At 32.4% G+C, this 26,651-nt stretch overlaps 1 protein-coding gene across 5 annotated transcripts in view; it reads right to left on the reverse strand.

Moving 5' to 3' along the window:
* The window catches only part of LOC146540263 (homeobox protein cut-like), a 154,245-nt gene extending 128,968 nt beyond the window's left edge, over window positions 1-25,277 (reverse strand). For 4 of the 5 annotated variants that reach the window (XM_085201258.1, XM_085201278.1, XM_085201252.1 and 1 more), the window contains exons 1-2: window positions 24,923-25,277; window positions 6,501-6,744 (exon numbers count right to left, since the gene is read on the reverse strand). In XM_085201258.1, coding sequence (XP_085057384.1) covers window positions 6,501-6,656 — 156 coding nt within the window. In that variant the 5' untranslated portion in view covers window positions 6,657-6,744; window positions 24,923-25,277. Of the gene's footprint in view, window positions 1-6,500; window positions 6,745-24,922 lie in introns of those variants that run through there. The other variant, XM_085201267.1, reaches the window with a different exon arrangement.
* Between the last annotated feature and the right edge of the window lie 1,374 nt (window positions 25,278-26,651).

The raw sequence follows: 26,651 nt of genomic DNA on the forward strand, positions 1-26,651 counted from the left end.
GCAGATTAACGTTTTTTAGATTTTTTTCAGGATGCACACAGCAGGACAGGCAGAGGGAACTTGAGAGCCTAGTGTTAAGACACTGCGTTCCCATTAAGACACTTCCGTTCCTCGCTTTCTGCCAAATTTTAAAAGCGTTGCATGGTAACTGGCGGAAACCTCTGTGCCCAACTGGCCTCATTTCATCCAAACTTTTATTACTAAATTATGATTTAAATAATCAAAATACATTGTAAATATATAATCCACATCAATTTCAACAGTTTGTCACACAGTTTCAGTTTAAAGGTCAAACAGAAATCCGGTCGAGAAACTGTCGAACTAGTTTGCTACTGTCAAAAATGAAATTTTTAATCTATTGTCTTCGTCGTTTATTTAAATATGACGGTACATATACTAGATAGTTAAATAGGAATATATTCTTTAAGTTAAGGCTAGTAAGATCCAAGTTGCTGTGACACCACCATAAGCTATAATCGGTATTACAGCTGAAGTTCTCAAGGCAATAATCATAAAGGCAATAATCACAATTCAACAAAAATGTTCTCCAACGCACGTTCGTGTCTCGAGGCGTTGCCTATACCTAATAACTACAATGATCGGGCCGATTGTGAAAAATATCATTAAAAAACCATCAGCGCTTGATGATTCGACTGTACCAGAGTCATCAACTACAATCGATTTAATTTTTTTCTTTATTAAATTATCGAGTGAGAGGTACACACATGTTTTGAACGGTCTATTATCTGAATCGATTCGGACTTCAGATGACGTTTAAGTGACAGGTGACATCAGACATCAGAGTGAGTAGCGATGTATTCTAAGCAATTTTTCTTTCTTTTTTCAACCTTTTCTTTCATAACTTCTCAATTCGAGGTGACATTGGCGAAGACTTATAAAGAAATCGGACTAACAATCAGAATTATTACTCGTATATTCTCGTAGGTTTCACTTTAAATTCTTGTGGAATGATTGAAACAATTTATTAGTATGAGCGTTCGTTATGGCTCCAGCTACAAATGGGTCGAGTAGTTGGGTAATGATCCGGATAAAGTATCGATAGGGCACGCCCACTTATAGACGTAGTGGGTGGAGCGAAAATCGAATTAGTAAGGTCGATACATCGATTAGCCGATGTAAAAAACACGATTAGCTCCGAAATCATCGACAGCAGAAAAAAAAGTAACAACCGTCGTTAATGGCGGTTTTTGTTCGGAATTCAAAGATTTGAATTCGTAATTTCAACCGCAAGGCGTTCGAATCATTTGTCAGTGACAATTTTTTGGTTGCAATTGATTTTTAAATACAGGTTAAGACTTTTTGTTGAAGTGGTCGTGGGTTCGTTTTGTTAGTCGTTTTTTTGGTACGAAAAAAAACAGTTTGCTCTAATATTTTTCTTTTCCAAGAAACGAAACACTGTTTATAATTAAAATAACTTTTTAATAAGAGTAATAAAATTTCGTGTAGTCAAATAGAAAGCTAAGCAAAAAAGTGATACGCTATCCTGATGGCAAAGCATGGGAAAGTTGCGACTTTTTTGCCAAAACCCTCCCGAATAGTGAACATTCCATACCAAAGCTGTGGGAACTGCCGATGGTATTTGTAGCGATTCCGATACTGATTCGATGTATCGAGTCGATTAAAAGCTAACCCTAATTAATCGATGTTAATTTATTACATCCTTTAATTATAATGAGGTTATTTTTACAAGTATGTGTTTTCAATTTTTTTTTAATTTTTTATCGTATATTAGCAGATTTTTAGCTTCACGATCATTGACTAGCGCTTGTTGAGTGGCGGAATTCAACGCCACGCTTTCCTTTGTTTCCCCGAGTGGGAATTGAACGTACAACCGTCTTGTTTACAGTAGAGATACAGATAAAAAATTAAAATTATACTAATATAAGAATTAATAATATATTCTATATCTAATATATACTGTAACTCAAATACCCCTATAATATAAAAGGCAATACAACTAATAATATACATTGACTATTATAAAACGATCGAACTCATTGGCGAAGGCGGTTTATAATATAAATGAAAGATCGACCGCCGTTTATAGACGTTAATTGTTAGTTTTATTAATGAAGGGTTCGTCCCTGCTCGTTTGCGTTTTGTCCTTTAAGGTTAACTAGTGTTTTCCTTAGGCTTCGCCCTCTTGGTCACACGGAAAAGAGACAAGTAAATAATTTTGTCGATGCCAGTCGTGGAGCAGTACAAGTGTGTGACTGTAAGTGACTATAGGTTGCGGGTTCGAATCCCACTTAAGAAAATAAAATATTTAATATTTTAATTTTGCCCGCTCTGATAATGAATCACGCCGTATCCCGTATATAGTATGGTTGCGAAATACAGCATGAATCTATAAAAAATCGAATAAATTATTTTACTGAACAAAAAATATATCGAATGGGGGAGATACTTCAACAGGTACTATTGAGGATTCGTGACGGCCTGATGCTGTTTTAAGCGCCATCATTATAAAATGATCGGTTACTAGCTCTACATCAATTAAATAATGTAGAACAAAATTTACATAGCATTCAATGTTATTTTGTCCATTTTCCCCTTAACGTCCAATTTCGAGATATTTCTGATGAATGGCGAAACTTAACGCCGTGCTTTATCTCACTAGAGGGGAACAACTAAGAATAGAACCTATAACCATCGCGTGTACACTCCGACATTATCATACAGTACATTTGTATACTATAAATGTCCTTAATTAGATAGTTATCTTAGTTCAGTGAAACTTTTTTCCATTTCATCAATAAGTCTTCGATATCCCGTTAATGATTACCGCGAAGTTAACTGAGTGCTGGCGATGTATGTAGAATAGAGTGGACGGTTAAATTATAGATATCTTCAGATTTATCTTTAGATAGGCAGATTATTGCGTGTCGAGTGTCGGAACTCAACGCCGTACTTTATTTACCTCGTTACCAGAGTGAATAAATGAATATATCTTTTATTTACGTTTTTTTTCTTCACTGAATATTATTATATTCCTAGATTAATGTGAATTTAAATACGCGACCTTTCTTTTATCAGCTACAATTTATCACTAAATTATCATTTGAAGTGACAAAAAACCATTAATTTCTAAGAACTAAAAAGTGCGTTGAGTTCCACCACTCAACGCATAATGTCTCGAATTCTATTAACAATCAGAGAACAGAGTGTCTTAACACTAGGTTCTCTAAGCCTACTCTGCAATAGATTAAGATACAGATAAGAGTGAAGCTATAATAAATATTTCTTTATAGCTAAAATATAATTTTCTATAAAAACACACCGTACAAATAAAACGTCCACCCAATCGATATCTACCATTCGACTCACGGTATATGTAAATTCGAATTTAAATATGTTTTTTAATCAATATAAGGCTTAGTTTTGCTAAAACAATACTATCTTTGTGCATACAAATGCAACGGAGGTACCGACGAGGTACCCAGGAGGTATCCTATATCAGTAGGACGCATCGGGTCCATTGGACATGAATGAATATTTATTTCGAGATATTTTAAAGCATTGTTCATATTCGTAATACTATCTTATGATAGTATTATGGGATGGCGAAATCGAATGACAGGTTAAATTAAAGGTTTTATTTTGTTTTTGTGGAACTTTCTTGTTTTATTGAATTAATTGATCGTATCTATAGATACTCTTCAACATGCGGCGTTGAGTTTCGCCACTCAACACGTAGGTTTTCAGAATTCGGCGGATACCGTATATCTTGAGACTAGGTTCCTAGGTTCCCTCTGTCTGCTATGTGTGGTATACAGCGTGAGGCTAAAAAGACAATATGCGATTCAATATAAACATCGATTTTTTTAATCGATTTGATACGTTATTCGCTACAGGCAGCTATTCAAAAATGTTAATTACATACAATCAACACGAGTAAATTTAAAAGTTAAAATAAATTTAAATACCAACACAACACAATCGAAGCTTACCAAGAACTGAGAGACATAAATCTAGAATTCTAAAGTAGTTTTAATTACAACATTAGTTCTATTAGTGTTTTCTGATCAATCGGAATTGGCAACTGTCACCGTTAAGGCCGTAGTGACACTGTGGTAACGATAACGCGATGGTGCTAGGCTCAATTCTGGTAGGGTAGGCAGATAGAACTTAGTGTTAAGAAACGCCGTTCCTATTAAGATACTTCCGTTCCTCACTTTCCGCGGAATTTTGGAAGCATTACATGTTGAGTGGCAGGACTGAATGCCACGCTTTTATTTCCTCAAGTTGGAATCGAACTCATGAACAATAATGATTAATATTAGGGATTTTTGAATAGATCTCAACGTTCATAGTAAAAAAATCAAACGTAATTAGTCTATATTTTCAATAGTAATTTATTTTCATTGTCCGGCTCTGGGAAAAAAAGCGTGGCGTTGAATTCCGCTAGTGAAGTGAACCAGGCCAAGTTAAGTAGATACAAACAAACAAACGTACAAACACCGTTAGCCCAGTACTTACTGCACTAGTGTCATTGAATAGCATCGAGATTGCAATTTAACGCAATTATTAGAGTTCACTATTTAATGACGTAATTGCACATCTGAAATCAATGGTGGTCATAGATCAGCGATTATCAGAACTGCTATCTGGTTTAATTGATACCAAAGGTCTACGCGTGTACGCTTGGGAAATAATCGTACAAAATTGATTTGAATAATTGTGTTGTTTTGTTTGGTGGTGTTGCTTTGCTTATTATTAATATTATACCATATAGATATCGTTATATTAAAAAAAATATATATTGTATCTCCAATCTGTTATGTCTTGTGTAAAAATCGTTACTGCCTTACTTATGTACTATAAAAATAATTATTATTAAGGTTAATAATAGTAAAAATACAAGATAAGTTTATATAAGCACTGTAGCGCCATCTAGTAGAAAATAACAAAAAATAACGCGAGTTTAAAAATAGTTAATATTATAAACAAATTACATAATATAAAACATAATTGAACCATTTTTTTCGTTTCACGCTATATCCCACATACAGCAGGGTAGGCGGAGGGAACCTCGGGATCTATTGTTAAGTCACTCTGCTCCTATTAGTATACATCCGTTTACCTCTTTCTTCCTTGTAGAAAGTGGGGAACAGAAGTATCTTAGTGAGATGGGTGGAAATAGAAGCTGGGTGAATCAATAGTCCGCTATGCCTCATTACCAGAGCGAGGATATTAAATTATTAGACGTTTCATTCCCCCAAGTGAGAATCGAACCCATAATCTTTCACGTTTACAGTCGCACACTTGTGCTTCTTTGCCACGACTGGCCTCAAATGTACATATAAACTAATGCTTACATAAGTGAATGTAAATCTTATCTTCGTATGAACCTTGAAAAATTCATTCTTAGCGATTAAAATGCTGAGTTCCTCTTGTACATTGTTACGTAACATCCTGTACATCTCTATTGAGGTTGGTTAGATTTATATCTGTATCTATTTTATAACATAGATTAGTTACTTATTGGACATGATATAGAGTGGTTTTGATTATTTTTACTTTCAATTAGAAAAACAATTGTATTTTTTTATATATATTATTTTATGGGTACTATTTTAAATATGCAAACAGCCAAACTAACTTACATATGTATCTTTTTTAAATTATATCATAAAAATCAAACGCACTGATAACAAGACATAGCTCGGAGTTGTGTTCCACCTTTCAAAACGTATCGACAATTGGGTGGCGCGTGGATAATGTAGTGTCTTTAGAGCTTCCCTCTGACTACCCGGCTAGTTGCGGGATACAGGATGAATGTAAAAAATAATAATAATACAATAATAATTTCAAAGTACCCTCCATACTACACACATCTAGGATAAGACTATCATTTCAAAGTCAATCAGATATTTGCATAACGATTGTAACCACAATAGATTGTACCACGATAATTGTTTCGAGGCTCCGTTATGTTTGGGCGCAGGTTAATTGCGGTACTAATGTATAACTATTAATTGATTTTGCGGGAACCTACTGGGTACCTACCCGGTATATACAGCTTTTTGTACCTACCCATGATGGGTAATGGCCAGCTATTATATTTAACGATAGGAGATAATGTTTCTTGGTTGGTTTGATATCGGTGTTGTGATTAGCTTTTGAATTTAAACTGTTTTTTGTAGTTTTGATTTTGTTACTAAAATTTGGAGTTGCGCTTCTGGTTTTTTTTTATCTTTGATGTTTTTGCATTTTGAAGGTAGATAAAGAGTATTTGGAACATGGTCTCATTCTCCATTTTCAACTGAACTTGCCTTGACTTGACCTTAATAATTATCTTCATACAAATCGAATCCATAAGCCTCATATAACACTGCCACGTTTAAAACTGTGATCAGTAAAAAAAATATTTAGCAGAAAAGAATGTTCCCGCTTTTTCCTTCATAGTAGGTTACCTAAAGGGAACCCTCTTAAACATAAAAATTAACATAGAAATAAAATATAATTATAATAATTACCTGTTGCCAAAACTGCGCTAGGAGATATATCCTTTCCTTTTTAAAGAGCCAGTCCATTGAGTGCATAGCTTGCACCTCCGCTTCCGGTGCGGCGGGCAGGCTTGCCGCGCCTGTTGGGTGCATTCGGACCGCCCCGCCCACTAACGCATAATGCATATGCCACAGCCCAACCTCGAACCCCACATAACCTTCCTACTACTGCACCACTAGCGTTTTAGTTAGACTTGCGTGTTCTTTAGCTTTTCTGAAACAGTAAGAAAAAGAATGTTAGGGGATCAATAGTATTGTTTCAGATAATCGGTTGGGGTGTTCGTGTTGAAACTAATTTGCTTTTTCGATGCTCAGTTTTGATACCGATGGCTGTGAAAAAAGGAGGAAAATTGACAGAAGGTACGGTTTAAGGAAGTAGGTAGGTAGGTGGGTAGTCCGTGCGCGAGACTTTGATGGCCTTAATCGTGTTTTTGCCTGTTCACTTTTGGGTACTTATTTTTGTCTTTTTTCTTTATATTTACTACGGATTATTGGTGTTGTATTGAGAATTTATACGTAGTGTGTGACTGTAAACGTGATAGGTTGTGAGTTCGATTCCCTTTTGAGGAAATGAAATATTTAATACTTTTGGTTGTTCGCTCTGGTGATGATGCAAAACGCGGCGTTGATTTCTTAATGGGAGCGAAGTGTTTTAACTCTATGTTTCCAGGTTCCCTCTGTCTACCTTCCATGTGCGAGATACTGCGTGAGGTTAAAAAAAAGTTAAGTATAATACAAGATACTAATCAAATTATAATTTAAATAATCCCCGTGACCCCAAATTTTATGAAGGCGGTGCCTAAAAACCAACTTATCGCCACCTCCAACAAAGAGTTGTAAAAACGTCGCTTGTAAATTTAAAACTTGGTCAGTCATGCTAAGTCAAGGTATAGCCTGAAGGCTTTTATTAATCGTGAAAAGTTTATTTGAAGTGTTAATTGGTTTTTTTTATGTGGATTGCAGCGTTAAGTTACGCCTTTTGACATATAACGTCTGGGAATCGGGCGGAAAATGGAAAAAGGGTGTTTTGAAGGTATCATTTGTCGATGTTATGCGTGTGATAACTTTAAAGAACCGAACGAACCGTGAACCTAGAAAAACCTTACTTCCAAATAAAGTGAACCTACAAGTGATTTTTTTTAGTTTTTTTTTTTTCAATTTTACCGCTATTTCTTGTATTTTACGCCCAAGGGCAGCTACAAGGGCTGGAACGTTGAATTACTGGCGTGTCAATCAATAAACATGATAAGTGCGAGTCTACTGCGATATGCAAGCAAGTGTATAAACACGAACGGTACTATTATAACAGATACTATCGACTAGTGGTCATTGGTTGTTTGTATAAATTATTACATTCTCTTTACAATTTGTCTTTATTTTTTAAGTGTTAGAACACTCTGTAATTAATTTTTGTGATGGATTTTAGAGATATTGTGGGTAGGATAACCCAGTGTTAAGATAATTTTCAGACATTGCGTGTTGGGTTGTCCTCTATTGTTATTTTAATTAGAATACAAATTGCTTCTACTAGAAATATGGCATAGTAGTTTCGGAACTATCTTAGTGGGAATGAAGTTTCTTACCATTAGGTTCCCTCTGCCTACCCTCCTATGTGCGCTACATAGTCACGTTCCTCCCCCCCTCTGCAAAAAAAAAACACATTTTTCCCGCATATCAGCGTAGGCAGTGAAAACCTAGTGCCAAAACACGTAATTCTCCATTACGCGTTCGAATTCAAAAAACTACCACGACAACCCTCAAATAGCCTTACAAAAATTAACATACTAAATTACTATGTCACACAGTATTATGTAAGATCCATCATAAAATTTAATTAATCCATACAACATTTATATATAAAATACATTAATAACTTAAAAGAAATGAGTCATTTACGAGTATATAGAAATAATTCCCACTTCAGTTTACGTCAGTTATTTGTTATTAGTTAATATTCATTAGGGGAGGCCAGATGTGGAGATAAGGCTCGAGTCACACAAGGCTTATTAACGCATTGATACTTGCTACCAAGTAGTTGAAATGCTAGTTTGTTATTGAATAGCAATAACGAAATAATTAACATTTTTGTACGTGTTTTATTATTTTAAGGAAGAATAGATTATATTTCGCAGGTAGCAGGGTAGGCAGAGGGAGCCAAGTGTTAAGACACTCCGTTCCCTATTCCGTTTTCTTCTTCGGGAGGCATTGCTTGCGGAACTCAACGCTTTGAGTCAATACCAGAGAAATATAAATTTAAATAAATATTTCGTTTTCTCGAGTGACGATCGAACCCAGAACCAGTCGCGTTTACAGTCACACTTTGTGCCCCTGTGCCACGACTGGCCTCGACAACTCTTCAGAACGCTTGATAATACAAGGAAGAGTTGGAAGGCAGCTCTCGCTTCCGATTGCATACGAGATGGAAAGACCTGATCAAGTCCTGCATTGGCTTTTCCATTAACCACTGCACGCGTACTGTTGAAGACAAGGACAGGGACAAGACCATAGAAGAAATAAGATTTTTCTAACAATTTTCTTTTCACAAATGAAACCAGAAACAAAAGCTAGTGAAGGAACTTTTACATTCATACAGACCATTTATAGCAAGACAATACAAAAATCGAAACGTCTTGGGGAAAGTCAACAGTGCTACCAATAACTTTATTCAATTTAATATAAGCTTTATTCATATAAAAATAAGTTATATTTTCGTGTGTTTCAAATACATAACGATATGCAACCGTAAGTTTGTCATCGATAGCGATCGGCAAGGCGTTGTGTAGGGTGAACATATTGAATTAATGTATTTTTAACTAGTTGTATCCCGCTACTTGGTTTATGTGGTCTTCACGCTGTTTTCTACACATAGCAGAGTAGGCAGAAGTAGCCTGGGACCATAGTGTTTCCCATTTTCCTTCTTATTGATGATATTGGAGAACGGAGTGCAATAAGTACTCTCTGCTTATTTTACTAGTTGTTAAAGATGGGCGACGACAAAAAAGGTACTTACAGCACATTTTCGAAAATTAGACTTTTCAAAAACTTTACTGTAATCTATAATAAGAAAAAATAGAAAAGAAACACAAAATTTTAACTATATAATATCTTTTTAAATATAAATGTCATGTCAATACATTTATTTTTGACATCACTTTGTTTAAATATATTAAAAAAAATCTACCTAAAATTTTGTCCTCAGAAATATTTAGAATTGGTAACCCAAATCGCGTGCGTGCCCCAACTACTACAATTCCTTAACAACTATATTCTGTTCAATGTGTTCGAAATATGTAAAAAAAACAAATATTTTGAATAAAATGTACCGGGACTTTGATATAAAGTTTATTTAAAGTTAAAAGCTCTAAATGGAAAAGCTTGAAGAAAGAAAAGAAAAAGAAAACAAGAAGAAACAGAAAGAACTTGAAAGTTGAGCTCCGCTATCCAATAATTAATATCTACAGAATTTGACAGAAAATAGGGAAAGAAAGTGTCTTGATAGGAACGGAGTGTCTTAACACGTTCCCAGCTTCCCTCTACCTACTCTGTCATGTAGCAGAGCTTTATAAATACTTATTAATACATATGATATTATACTATTCGAATTGGCCAAAAATTAAAATGTATACTCTCATGAGTCAAACCCTAGATGAAAATCAAACCCACAACCACCCGTTAACACTTAGACACCCATTTCCGTTAAAATTCAAAAAAATCAATGGATTTTATCACTCAATTCACGACCCGACTTTCCCATCTATTTGAATACTTCCGATAATTTTATTATACAATAAAGATAAAAAGAGACAGGTGCTTGTAACAGAGCTGTGTAGCCGCAAACATTTTTATTGGCGTCATAAATAAGCTTTTCATATAACTTAAATTTAACATGATATAGCGATCATCGCGTGCGTAACTTAAAAAAAATTATATCTATACTATTTATGTAATATGGCTTTGTTCTGTAAAAGCGCGGCGTTAAAATCCGCTGTTCAACACGTATTGAGCCGAAATTGGTGACGAAGTGTCTTAATATAAATTTGCCAGGTTCCCTATGCGTACCCTGCAGTATGATACAGCGTGGAGTTGTTCATATAATATGGTTTACTTTGGTATTTGCTATTTTAATAGATAAGAAAAAGAGTATATTAGTTAAACAACAATAGTTTCTCTATAGCCATTAGAAATCACAATAATCTTCTTATTTCTTTTAAAATTTCATATATTTTTAAATATGTAGTTATATCTACGGTCTAAAAACTAAGGGTACTCAGTTTTTTTTTTTAAAGTTACCTCAAGCTTCTTGAAAAAAGATAACAGTTATTTAAAGTTCACAATACAAGTAATACTTTATCATTTATTCTATAGAATTGTATTATAAAATGTATATTTCTCACAAATGCCATCAATAGTTTAACTATTAGCTTATACCAACCGATATTTCCATAAAATAAATAATCAAAAACAGTCTCTATAATCAAAGAAATAAGATAGAAAACCCTCCAAGCAAAATATCTTAGTATCTATCTATCTATCTATATCTTAAGTTTGTTTTTGTTCAAGCAAATGGTAGTAAAATCTATCGTGCATTTCTGTTTCGTGACAGAAAGTTGGCGAACTCGCTTTCAATCGATGCCTTTTAGTTCGACGTTTCTTTTACGGCCCATATTATTTCTGGGCCCTAATTATTTATTTTCATGCAACGACTTAGGGAATTTTCATGTCACTTCTGTTTTAATGGATGATACAGATTTGAAATGGGGGCTTTAGTTTTCAATTTTTGTATATTTGTATATACTTTATTTTTTTTTTGTATTACCCTATATCCTTAAGACTTAAGTAGGGTAGGCATAGTGAGGCTAATATTAAGGCAATAAGTTTCCCACACACTGCTCAATTTTCAAGACATTGCGTGATGAGTGGCGAAACTCAACGCCTCCCTTTGTTTTCTTACCGGAGTGAGAAAATAAAAATAACTCATTCTTCCAAATGAGACCCATAACCTACCTAATCTAACCCATAACTATCGTGTTTACAGTCAGACCCAGCTTTGAAGTTTAATACATTGCATTTTACATAAAGACCAAAAATTGACCGTAACTTCCATTAGAAATCTATTCTTTCGATAACACCTGTCAATAATATTGCAATCACTCTCTAAAATACGAAAACAAATAAGAACGGAGTGTCTTAACACTAATTTCTCCATTTCACCCAATTATCACGGATCCTACTCTCCTTCCAACCACGACAGTAGCTTATACGGACAACATGGATACCTTTACCAAGTATTAGTCGTATTCCATGGTTTATTTGCAACTTTTGTTCTTATTGCACATGCGGTTTCTCGTTTGCCCTTTCAACTGCACTCGACGTTCGGCAATTCGATTATTTCATTGCACTCTGATTGATGGATTTTGTTCAACCTCTTTGTTTGTGGGAGCTCTCCCAACGTGCGCTAAGTCCATGCACAAATATTTGTGTGCTTTTTGTGTCTTTTGTGTAAATGGTGTTTGTTACTGCTTTTGGGTCTGGATTTTTTTATTTTTATCTTTTCTAGTCTATTTTTTATGCACTGTATCTCACATATAGCAGGGTAGGCAGAGGGAATCTAGGAACACAGGGTTAAAACATTCCTTTCCCATTAAGACTCTTCCGTTTCTGACTTTTCGACTAATTCTTAAGGCATTGCAAATTGAGTAACGAAACTCAACGCCGCGCCGTGCTTTGCCTTGTCACGGTTACACTCACACTCTTGTCCCCTGCGCCGTGACAGCCCTCTTTAACCTGTTGACCCAAAAATGAATACTTACACCAATATCAAATACTGTTATCAGTATTTGATACCATTAATATGTATATTCGACCAAATTGACAATTTCAATGTTATTGTGCAATAAAGACGACACTGTCTCTAACGACCACGTGTCACGGTAGAAACGATTATCGACAATTGATTCGTGACATCGCATGTTCGCTTTATTTATTAGCTGACAGCTTGTTCTTTTTTTGTCTTTTTTCTGTCTTTTTTTTTATTAATTCTGTTTCAAATGGATAGAGTTTTTATATTTCTTTAATATACGTTTCTTTACAGGTTTTTGAAGGTTTTGTATATATAATTTTGTTCAAAAGTTAAATAAATCATTAACTTTTCATAAATTTTAAAACATAACTTTCAGCACTTACCTAACTCATATCATTTTGTCAATAGAAGAGAACTATGAAACAATTCAGCCCAGGTAGATTTCAAGAAATCTACCTCTCAAATTCTGCTCTAAAAGAGGAATTTTTGAAATTCCTACAGAAACGGGTAAAAACTAAATTTTACGTTTTACAGTCACCCAAAAAGGAAGTCGTTACTAATATAATCTATAATTTTAAAACTACCACACCACTTATCCCATTCTGGTAAAAAATAGTTAATGAATTAAATACTCTACATATATATAATTATTATAATATATTCGAGCCATTATTCAAAGGCAGGTGTATCTTAGTTTCCCTTATTACACTTAAAAAGATAGTCCCCTCGATAAGATGTGTTGCAGAACACCTACGAGTGTATATATGTAGGTCAATTTTGACATTTGAATAATTAAAATGGGTGACGGTTTGATCATTTTAACCGCCAAAATATAAAACATCACACTGTATCCTGTACATAGCAGGGTAGGCAGAAGGAACCTTAAGACCTAGTGCTAAGAAACTCCAATATCATTAATAAACTTCCATTTCCCACTTCCCGCCGATTTCTGTATTGGAACTCAACGCCGCGTATTGCCTCTTCACCACATATTCCATTTAAATTATTAGTCCCCAAATACGAAACGAACCTACAACCTCCATTCATCACATTTATCAACTAGACAAGAATAACGATTTTCCTGCCAATAATTTAATTTGGACTTTCTAAAATTCTTTATTTCTATTTTTATTCATTATACCGCTTATATAAATTACGACCCCTTTTAACTTGAATGTGGCTTTGACATAATTCTTTTTAGTGTATAACGGGAACGCCAAAAAGAATGTAAGTAAACACGTGTATTCTAGTTTATTAATGTTATTAACGCTTAACGACTATAAATGACTATTTTTGGACTGTAAATGTAACTGTTGAATTTTTTTATATTTTAAAGTTATCTTTAACTTGCGACTTCGCTTGTATAGTTAAATGGAAAAAATATGTTTTCTTGTAGTGTCCTAGTTACTTGTACATTTAAAGAGGATTGAATAAAAGTGATTAATATGATGGATCATCTAACACAAAACATTAGTTCCTTAGATAAGAGCGTTCAATTAAACAAACTCTTTTAATTTTGAGATATTAGTATAGAAGTGTAGAGTTAGGTATAGATTATTGAAAGAGATCGATCGTCACGTCAAAGTTACTTAAAAGTCTGTAATTTTTGTTGTAAATTAATAAGATTATTTACCGATGTTTTCAAAGAAAATAAAAATATATTGCCAGTATCATGTTAATTGTGAACTTTATATTTTTTTTAGGATAAACATCACAATTTAAATTTAAAATATTTATTTGTATTGAAACTGTAGAAAACTGACAAAAACGCCAATCTTACAGGACTAACAAAACCGCTGCGTCATATAAACTATATTAATAACTTCATAAAACAGAAACTCACTTCCTCTATAACAATAAATATATCAATGAGCTCTCCGAGGAATAATTAGACTATTTATTATTCATTAGGGACGTAACCGCGTGAGATGACATAATGATAGTACAAAAAAAAACCGGTAAAAAATATCTTTGGTTAGAAAAAAAAGCTATTTTTTATGGCGACAGTCCCACCTTGTAGGGCTGGTGTAGATTGGTATCGTTTCTACATCTATTTCTATAGTATTGTATACGTTGACCTAGTAGGGTGTTTCCCTTAATAAAACGTATATCATATTTTATCTTTACCTATATCTTTATATATCTATTGTACAATTGGGCAATTTTGAATAATTAATTGCCCAGACAGTTAAATTGCTAATTTTAATCTAATATTATATGTATTTTAACGGAATCAACTTAACGTTTTTTTTTAAGTTTAAGTTACTAATGTTTTATCTGTAATCTTCTTTCATACTATAGTAGGGCTTAGTAAATCGAATGAAAAATTACTTCCTTTGGAAAAACAATAAAACAATATTCACCTTTAAAATTATCTTTGGCAGTTTACGCGGTAACTAAAGCTTTTAGTAAGCAAGATTTTTTACGACCTCTTTAACAATAATAGTTATATTTCAGTCAATTTACATAAAACCTTAACGAATATACACCTAAACCTTCTTCATGAATTACTCTATCTATTAGTAAAAACTGCATGAAAATCCATGCAGTAGTTTTTGAGCTTATCACGAACAGACAGACAATTTTGTTTTATAATATTTAGTGATAGTAATTGAAATGAATTTTGCTTCTTTATTTCATTTCCCACTAACGAAATTGAACCCAGCACTGTCTCCTAATACGACAATACCACTAGAAAAGAAACAGACAAAACAACAATATATTAAACATATTTGAAGCATACTATTACCCTCACAAATAACATAAAAAATCCAATAGAGATTCCTCAGCATCACTATAATATGGGAGTATCTAGAGACATTCAGAACGCGTTCCCGAGGGGAGGCATGTCAGAAAGAATTATGATATTTCAATGTTTCTTATACTATAGATTTAGTTTGACGGCAGTGTGGGGATAATGAACTCGCGCTATTATTTTTAAAATTTGTTTTTTAGGTTCCTGCAGTATCGTGTATATAGTGGGCTAGGTGGAGAGAATCTAGGGTTAAGACAGTCCGTTCCCCATACACTTCAATTTTCAAGACATGCGTGTTGAGTAGCGGAACTCAACATCGCACTTTCTTGACAGAGTGCCGGTCGAATAAATAAACTTCGCGTTTCCATCGAACACTATCTGACTTTGCCAAGAGATGATTTCATTTTAATTTATTACATATATTACGATTATTGTAGAATACGAATTACTTTCTATTGGTTCTATCCCCATGGAAGGATGGTAAGATGGAACCGCCATGGGTTTCGCATTTCCACCATTACATATTAAAAACAATCATCAACCACACCACAACTATTAATAAATATCATACAAAAAACACTTATATTCCAAAAAACAATTTCCATCTACCCTACATACACTCGTAGGTATATGAGACAAACAGACAAACACAACAGTGTTACATCGTCCGCATATCGTAAATCATATTAATGTAATGCACATCTAGATCCAAATTTAAATGGAACAAAGTATCTGTGGCATCATTAAGAAACATCACCTGTTCATTTAGAGTGCTTGGACATCTTGTTTTATTGATATTATAGCTGAAAATACATATTTATTTATTTATTTTACATTATTAATAGTCGCGGTGGTTATAGGTTCGATTTTAATTCGAGGGAATGTAAAATTGTTTTGCTTGCTCTGGTAAGAAAACAAAGAGAGACATTGAGTTTCGCAATTCAATATGTAATGTCTCAAAAATTGGGCGGAGTGTCTTAAAACTAGGTTGCCTTGCGGAATAAAGCAAGAAAATGTTTTTTTATGACAGAAATAAACTCAGAATTTAGTGAAAGTACAATTCATTCTTCATTTCCTGTCATAACTGAGATAATTTTTTGACAGTTGCATGTGGAACGGCAGAACTGTACGCCGTTTATTTTAGCATAGCTGGATAGACCCTTCACAACCAACTATTAAGATATCCGATTTTTGACTTTCCACCTAATTTTCGAGATTGGACCCTATCTTCAAATAATAGAATAAATTGTCGTACTAAAAACAATATATAAGTAGCTAGAGCTGGTATAATTTAATAAACGACTTAATATACTTAAAATAAATTCAACATCAGAACTACCTAATAACTCACGTGTCACCTGCCAATTGCTTGATGGGCTGCCAGCTCGAAATGTCATCGCGTGGTCGTGGTCGTGGGTACGGAGTGTATGTATGTAAGTGTATGAGGATATTTATATTTTGTATTGGGAATTGGGTTTTTGATGTTTTTACTAATTTATAATAGAGTAATCCTGGTGGTGTTGAGTTCCTGAGGTTATGACGCAAGGAGAACGAAATGTCTTTATTCTGGGTGCCCCTGCCCAGCGGGCTATGCGGGAAACTGAAGCGTCAGAGATATATACAATATTATTTTATCTCTAGTATATTATTAGTATCTCGAGTATTCGAGACATTGCGTGTTGAGTGCGGAACTTAACGCCGTTTTTCTCTTTTCTTATCTGCCAGACGATTTCCTACTGTGCTATAATGTAATCCATAAAAAATATTAATAGTTACAGAAGTAGAATTGTATAAGACATGGGTGCAAGAGTAATTAAGTTCAATAAAAAACTTTAACTAGATAAAGCGATAAACAAATAATCGATTTATTTGATAAAAGGTCAATGAAGAACAGAATCGATAAACTCAATAAAGCTAACCCGTTGATAAAACTATTAATAAATAAAAAAAAACAACCGCCATTGATCTCACGCGGGAAGCACATGTGACGTCAGAGAGGGATGCAGCTATACGTGCGAAAGGGATGACGATATTGTTTTTTTTTTCAGTCGCACCGATTTTGCCACATGGTTCTGGTTATTCGGTTATTTGTTTATAATGGGTGCCTTTTGTATGAATTTGTTTGTTTAATTGTTGATTTTTGCTTTCATTGCGAGCATTGTAATCGATTTTTATCGATACTTTAGAAATGAATATAAACTTTTTTAAAGTTTTCAGTAATACTATAATTATTTTCTAATATTTATTATAGTAAATAATTTGTAAAATTTATTAAAAACTAACGATGAGCTCCATCATTTATCTCATAATATCTCTGTTTAAGTGTAAAATACACTGCGACGACTACAGACACTAATTAGCTTCATGCTATATCTCGCATAAATCAGAGTGAACTAAGGGAATCTAGAATTAAGACACTCCATTCCTCTAAACCACCTAGTTTTTTATTATCTTCCCTTTAATTATGCTTATCATACTGAGGAAATGAGAATAATTGAACTACCTAATAGGAATCGATCCCACAACCGCATAGTGTCTCAACACTACGTTTTTTTATCACACAATCACCATAAGATAGATAGGCAATACTACATTCCCATATGACATTACGTCAGTATCGGACTTGTAACATTACACCATTAATTGATACCATAGAATTGTTTACTTGACGATATACCTACACGTGGATTAAGTATAGGCGTGAGCAGAAATTAATTTTACATTTATTTTTTATTTTTTTCGAATTCAATTATTTTAATGTAAGTGGAAGGAGATTCCTAATATATAGCAGTTGTGGGTTTGATTTTTAGTTGGGGCAATGAGTTATAAATAAACAAAAGAAATAGCAACTTCCACCACTCAAGACTCAGTGCCTCGAGCCAGAACAGAGTATTTTAACACTAAGTTCTGCAGTTAGCAAGATAAAGCGTGAAGCTGAAAAAACATTGTAAATAGTAATCATAACAATAACCAGCTTTTCTACAAGATGAACCTATAATTATTTAATAAAATAACACTTTTAGCACATTAGCTACCCTATATTGCAATCCGCTACCGCCTGTGCAATACACTGGACACGCCAAACCCATCGTACCTCATGCCCCATAAGGAACCCTACGACTTTTCCATAGAACCCATAATGCCACGAAAACACCGTGAGAAACTATTCGAGGCGAATGATAAGGTTGTAATACGAATCTAAGTATATTATAAATATTTTTTCTATATGTATATACTATCATTTGCCTGTTGCTTTGCCTCTAAGAGTTGTATAACTCTATTAATTTTAAGTGCCCGAGGTAACTATGAGGTGTACTTCAGAGAGAGAAATGACCCAGTCTACTGGGTCACTTACTTACAACGTAATGCTTTCCTCGATAAATTACCTATTTAATACAAAAAAAATATTATTATAATTATAAATATTAAATTCGAACCAACAGTTCCTGAGATATGTGCGTTCAACTACACAAATACTTCGACTCTACAATATTAGTTAGCAATGTCGATTTTTTTCTTCAAAGAAACCGCTTTCTTTATTGAATTATTATAGCAATATTTTTATATTATATGCCGACGGAAAATTTCTATATATTAGACAGTCATCATAACTTAACACTATTCAATTTGTATGCAACTTTTATTAGTGGAATGACTAATATAAAAATGCATAGCAGAAAAATAGATTTTTAAAAGAATTTGTTTTTTAAATTGACACGTGACTTTTAAAGTCGGCTTCTTTTCATGTTGTCTTCATTATTTTAGATAGTAACTAATTTGAGACCGTCGCGTCGTAGCGGAATATTATAGCATATGACTGTAAACACGATGAATATAGGTTCGATTCTCACTTGGGGTAATCATTTCCTCGTTCTGGTAACAAGATAAAGCAGCGTCATTTCTGTCAACATGGAATGTCTTGAAAATTGGACGGTGCTCGGGGAACGGAGTGTCTTAACACTAAGTACCCTCTGTCTTTTGCTTTTGCAGCGTGAAAGCTAAAACAAATCAACTTTAGTTGTAATTTTTAGTAATTTCGAAATTTCAATTTCGTTTAAATTCCTATTATTACTTCCTGAACTCAGCTATGATTCATGATATATCAAATGTAGTATAAATGACATATTACTTCGCTCTCCGTTATCCAAGCATGTATTTCTAAATGAAATCTAGTGAGGAATAGAGTAAAACTTAAATTAAAAAAACTTTTTTACAAAAAATATTATCTTAATGGATTGTACCAGTAAACAAGTTCTCGAATATCTAAAACTATAACATATACTTCCACAGGTTCCCACAGGAAAGAAAGATAGTGATTCTCAGTACTATTGTAACAATAACATATATCGATAGAGCATCCGGTCACCCGAGATGGCCACTCGGCTTAAGTAAGATAAATAAACAAAACTATAGTTGGGTATTATGTTATATGAAATACCTATATTTTTTTAATTTTTTGGAGGATAGACAGAATAAAATAGTGTTAAGACACTCTTCCATTGTCTGGCCAAATTCGAGACATTGTGAGATGAGAGGCGGAGCTTAACGCTGCCCTTTGTTGTACCAGAGAAGTAAAAAGGATAAATAATTGGGAATTCAATCCATAGCCATCGAATTTATATTGACAATTTTCTACTGTGCCATGATGCATAAATAGCTTACAAATACTAAGGTCTCTATGTAGAGTAAACGAAGTTAGTGGCTCATTTCTCCGTAACTTCGATGTTCACTTGCTAGTAAAATCGCTACAGTGTACCTATTATTAGAGTGTTAATGAATAACACGCAAAAGTTTCAACAAGCTATCGTTTAGATCTACAATTTTAGAAGTTTACCAAAACTTTATTTCAAGTTTAACTTTTGGTAATTTTTTTTTAATAGACCTCATATTACAAACTGAATTGGCCAATTAGTAAAGCAAGTGTTTCAGGCTGTTACGCCCGAGGTTATGGGTTCGATTTCCATTAATTTTTTTTTATTAAACAACTATCTATGAGAGTGAGTGTGTCATAGTGCAGTGGTGCAAGTGTGCGACCATAAACGTGACTGCTATGGGTTCTATTTTTATTCGAGGTAATTATTTATTTAATATTTTAATTTTCTGGTGGCATTGAGTTTCACCATTCAACACGCACTGTTACGAAATTTCAGCCAATAACCTAACATTGAGCGGAAAAAAAAAGGTTAAGCTGCTTTCTTTTCTTCAAAAACACAACCCTTTTTTATCAAAGTCGGTAAAACCTACCATATAATTAAATATTTTACTAACCGTTCAAAATACCACCATTGTGCATTGTTACTTTGATATAAACAAATAAATATCATATCTAGAATACTTCCCTCTGTGGAATTCACCGATTGTTGATAGAGTACCCCGAGCACCCTCACGGGTTTGATGTTTCGAATATTCGTCTATATTTTGGTAAGGGTTGGAAAGTATTGAAGTTCTTCACTGTGATTTTGGTAGTGTTGATGGCTTAAGTAGTGAAGTAGTGATTTTATAGAGTTTTTTTAAGATGAGGCAGTGAGTTAAATCACTATACCGCTATGCATAGTCGCATAGCAGAATAGGCAGAGGAAACCAAATGTTAATATTTGTTACCTGAGCCAAAAAAATGACAATATAAAAAATATATAGGTACGACTATATTTATCGGAGTGAGAATCAAACCCACAACCGTCGCGTTCACATTCACTCGCTGCACCACTGCACCACGGTGGCCTTTATATAAAAAAAAATTAAGTTAAAGCTCAATCAGGTCATTGACCTTCAAAATATCCTCTAATCTTATAATATAAGAGATGAGTTTTGGAAACAAAATAATAAATCAATCGTGGATTTATATAAGATCAATGCTACTTAAGTAGTGTCTGTCATATAATTTTTATTACTTCATAACCTAGATTTTAATAATTTTATTAATTGTTATTAGCATCACGCTGTATCCCGCTTAAACCCTGCTTTAAACGGCGAATGAAGGTATAGTAAACCCGGTAAGAAATTGTGGAACTCAACACCGTGTTTCATCTTGTTACTAGAGTGTGGACCTACATAAAAATAATAAATTGCATCCAAGTGAGAATCGAACCCACCACGGTTGTGTATATACATGTTGCGCCGCTGCACCATGACGGCCTCGAAATTTTATTATAATTTTAATAAATAGCAAAACATTAAGAACTAATAAAAATAGCATACCTATGTTTCAAGATGGATATTTACTTATGTTTACAAATGATATTCAAACTATACTCATAAATATGGTTATGGAACTAAACTATTAAGCTATTATTAATCAATCGAAAAATTATAAGAAATATACATAATTTGTTATTTTAAAATGAAAAAAGAAAATATTTTTACAATTTTTTTTTAATAAAATCAATGATCATCAATTGACAAATACTATAACAACTCTATGCTCTACATTTTTTTTATCTGTACTAAATAAAAATAAAAAAACCAAGATCAATACTCATCAAGACAATAAAGTCTTACCATTAGTAGCATCTTTAAATATTTTTTTTATTAGTTGTGTCTACGATTTAATAAAATCTATAAAATGGTTGACATTATAAATTCAAAATCAGTAATAAATTATGTAATGTATTGGAATTTCGGACGTTAAATTAAATTGTATGGGACAGAATAACTAATTGACTTAGATAAGGATTTTTGTACTAGTTTCGTAATGTCGAATTTCAATTTAAAGTGTACCTATGCCAATTTTTCGACAAATCGATTCGTATTCGACTTTTAAAAAATCGATTACAATGAGTCAATTCTCATGGGATAATATTAAATTCTACGTACATTTATTACACGTTTATATAAAATAATAAGAAAAGATTATTTAAACAATGTCGATTGGATAGCTCTTATTAATTAACATCTTTTGTTTAAGAACATTCTAGATACTGTACGTACAACACTTAAAGATAATAAACTACAAAATAAATGGAAAAATAACAATATAAATAAATAACTCCCTAAAAAAAATTATGCTATCCAAAATCTAATTTATATATAGTATATATAGTTTTTGTACATATTACATGCAATCTTAAATACCGATACTGAAACTCTTGTCAAAGAAAGTCTTATCTTCTTAATTAAGATTTTAGTTTACTAAAAAAAAGTATTTTTCTCAAGTGAGGAACAGTTAAAAAAAATTAAAAGGCCATATTTTACAACAGAATCACCTTTTTGGAAACAATCCTTCGATATAAGATTGAACCCGCAACCACCGTCTTACACCACTAGGTATATCTTATTAGTTAATATACCAGTAAGTACTTACTAATAGTCTGTCCATACAATAATCCACATATGGTATGTGAACATAAATATAATAACAATCATATTAACACATGCTGGTAATCGATTTACCACATCCTATGAACTTCCGCAATGATGATATCAGAATCGAGTCCTATCTGTTTTAATATGAAATTAAGATATTTTTTGTTATTTTTTATCTGTATTATAATAAGAAATAAATATAAGATATATTTTTCATATATTAGTCAACATAGATATCTGTATAAAACTTTGCCTACTGTCTGACAACGACGAAATTGTCGGACTTAGAAAATTGAAATTTAGGTAGTGTAGGGAAACGGATGAGAACCAGTTAAAAATACTTAATCAAAATTGTTGCCGAGATATTTTATAAAATTATTTATATACAGGTAAGTGTTCGTAAAGGAAAAAGATAAGTGCCATTCTCATAAGAAAATATTACTTTTACGAAATATTTGATATTCTTTAACTAGAAAACAATCCATGAAGATAATTTTCTACCTAATAACACGATATTTAACACAATCGATTTTTATTAAACATAAAATAAATATTTATAAATAATTACGAAATTAAATCAATTCTAAATTAAAATCGATTTTTATTAATCACAAACAGATACAATGTCATTTCTTATAAGGCCGTAGTTGACTATAATTGACAATGTAAAAGAAAACAATTGAAGAATGTTCTAATTGCACGCCAATTGTCATTTATACATTCAATTAATTAGTAATTATGATATAAAAATATTATCATTTTTATAGATTTTTTTTGATAATAGAGTCACTTATTTCATTAATATATTTTTTTTACGAGTTAAGCCGTGAAACGTAAAATACAGTGTCCCGACACTACGGTATACATATAATCTTATACGAATGTAATCTCAAAACCAATACAAATTATAAGAAAAATAATTAAATTTCTTTCGTTTGTATCACGCAATATACTAAATTTTTAACATTTATTTATATAAAAAATAACATTGTGCTATGTTAGAGAAATTTCAAGACAACATTATTGTAGTATATTAAACGTAACTAATATACATTTTACTTTCTAAGTAATTACATTCACTAAGAAAATATTTTATTATCAGAAATATTCAAAAAACATTCTTTACAAGTTTCTTCGCAAATAGTAGGATAAGTAGTGTTAAGACACTCCGTTTTTTATTTTTACGTTTATTTTTCCTTGTATACGGAATTATAAAAATTAATCTTTATACGAATGTAGTGCGTTTGTCAAAAAAGATCTACACGAATTAAGTCTAAATTTAGAGAAGGTTCAATAACTCGTGAGGGACTAATTAATTATAGGAACTATATTCTAACCGTACTAAAATAAACTGTCTTAACATAGTACGATCACAGATTAAAAACAAGCAACTATTAAAATTTTGTATACTTCTAAAGAATAAAAATACATATTTAACGATTAATTAATTTATTATCTGTATTAAGTTATTTTTTTTATAACACGGATTTTTTCGTCTTCAATAAAATTACTTGCTAACTCTGTTTATATTATAACAATTTAAATTGTTACTAAAATAATTCTACATACATTTTTAATATTTACAAAGTTTATAATAATCACTTTAAAAAGTGGGCACAAGGAACTATAAATTCTTTAAGAACATTTAAGTTAATCCCCATAAATTTAAATTTTAATATCCTATAATAATTCTGAATATAATCCGTTCTTACATTTATCTTATAAGAAATTTTAATTAAGAAAATACGATTTAAATTATTTTTATCAAGAATTATGTATGTTTTTATAATAGTTATAATTATTTAAAATTTAGTCTTTCCAATGCCAATACCAATTTTCCAATTATAAAAAAAAAACCTCGAAAATTTATCGAAAACCAAAAAAGTCCATTAAAAAAAAGGTAATCTCAAAAGGGGTTGAAAGGGTAAACGCAAGTAATTGATACTCATCAATCTATAGAGCAAAACGTTGCCGCCGCGTTTTCAATGAGTGTTGTAACACTTTTATTTCTATTTCTCTACTAATATATCCGTTTCTATTATATAAGATTTTTTAAATTTATTATATTATTATAATGTTTTATTTAGTTTTTAATTTTATTAATTTTGTTTGTTTTAATACTATGCGATTTTATGCGAAGTTTCTTGAGTTATCTTTTGCTTACTTCGATTGTAAAGTTAGATTTCCCAACGTTTTCTAATAATGGTTTAATATAAATTATATTAATAACTTTATTATATTAGTTTTCTTCTCTAACAGTTTTGCCAAAAATCAAGAATGTAAAAAATACAGGTAATTTTATGAAAATATTCTTATCTTCACATTTATTGTTAATATATTATTAAAAATCATTGGCCGTAATACTTTAATCGTTCTTTTGAAAAAATCAAAATATCTATACGTAATTCTAATAAGACTTAGAGACTTTGTAACTTCTATAACATTTTAAGAAACCAAAAGGAAAACACTAAATTATTACACCCTACATTTTAGAATGATCACTTGTAATTAAAATAAAAAAAGAGAAATACTTACAAGAAAAAATCGAAAATCACTCAAAACATAATAAATAAGCAGCGTCCACAAACACAGTCTTCACTCAAGTTTCACAATCTCAATAAAAATTCCTTCAAAAATAAAACCAAAAAACAAAACAACAAACGTCAAAGCACAATCCTTCACTATCGAAAAAGGCGGCAAAGCACAGATAATTAACAATCAAAAATTACGAACGCACAAAACAAAATCGAATCGATGTTCGATCGATATTATTATTATCGGTTGTCCGTAACCGATTAGTGACGTAACGTGGCGTGGTCGCGGTCGCGCGTGGCTGCCGCGACAGACGACTGCAGTGCGATCCTTCGCTTGAGGCCCCACTACGCGCATCTGAGGCTCCTTGGCGCGGCCCCGCCCAGTGGGACGCCACTACGTTACTAAGATCACCGTCTCTGTCTCTCTCACTCTTGTACAATTGAGATATTGGCATCTCGTTCCAACGCGGCGACAGTGGGGCGCGCCAATAGGATCGGATCGAGTCGAGACGATGAATCGAGATGTGTACTTAGGTATCGCTGCACAAGTCCTTTTGTTGTAGTCGATAATAGGATGCGCTTTTTTTTGCGCCGCAATCGGCTGCCCACTCGGACTTGACATTTATTTGTTTACGTTTTTTTTTAACTATCTTGTTTAATTTTTTTTTTGCAATTTTTTTTTCTAAGGCTTAACCAATGCAAGTTGTAGCTCAGATATATAAATCTTGCAGCCATCTTAGGAGTTTCAGGGAATTTAGGGGTTGATTTTATTAAATTTTGACAGTAAGAAATAAATGCATCTAAACAAATGCAACAATAAGATCACCTTGAAATAATCGAAATTGTAGAGCCGCAAAGCAAAGGGCAAGACTTAGGGCCGTCTCGCAGGGGTGGCTGAACTCGGTAGGGCGCGAATGTAGGTCAGTTTTTGTTTCGCGCCATCCGAAATTCGGTTACTAGGTTCGTTCACGCGATTGGTAACTCTCATCGATACAGCAATCTATTGAAATATCTCGCTTTTTTTAAACAAATAAATAATTAATATTTTTTGCGCAAGAAATATTTTTCTAATAATTATTATTTGATACAAGTAATTCTTCCAAACTGATTACTATTCATATAATTTTTGTAATAGACGAACAACAATAAAATATTTGTAATTCACATAAAATTGAAATTTAATCCAAAAAAAACCTCAATTAAATTTTTACCTATTAGAAAACATATTTATTTAATTAATTTCAATAATCGATTATCATAATAATGATATATATCTATTAGTAATATAAAACGCACTACACTAGCTATCAGCAAATGTCATGTTTTTAGTTTCCCCGCGCTTCTCGCCACAAGATGGCGTCGTGTGTCACTTATTGTGAAATAATTATCATTTTTAAGCGCTTTTCCCACTTAAAAACTATATTTAATTACTTTATATTATATAAATAATACATTTTTAATATATTTTATCAGTTTTGAGTGATAATTTGCAAATTAAAGTATTTTTTTGGTTAGTGATACAAGTGAATGAACCTAAGGTCCTCTTTACAAGTCAAGTGGTGTTTCGTTTCCACATAATTTTGTACTACTATTGTGTAAGTAAATAATATATTTCTTTTGAATTTTTTTATAGCTTTTTTGTTATAATTTCTTTAGTTGTTTATCATTATATGTAACTTTTTAAGTTGGTTAGCTTTAAGTTTTTAAAAAATTACATATGATTTTTACAG

Source organism: Heliconius melpomene, chromosome 2, assembly GCF_056956725.1.
Source record: "Heliconius melpomene rosina isolate 202511_hmr_F chromosome 2, ASM5695672v1, whole genome shotgun sequence".
NCBI classification, from domain to species: Eukaryota; Metazoa; Arthropoda; class Insecta; order Lepidoptera; family Nymphalidae; genus Heliconius; species Heliconius melpomene.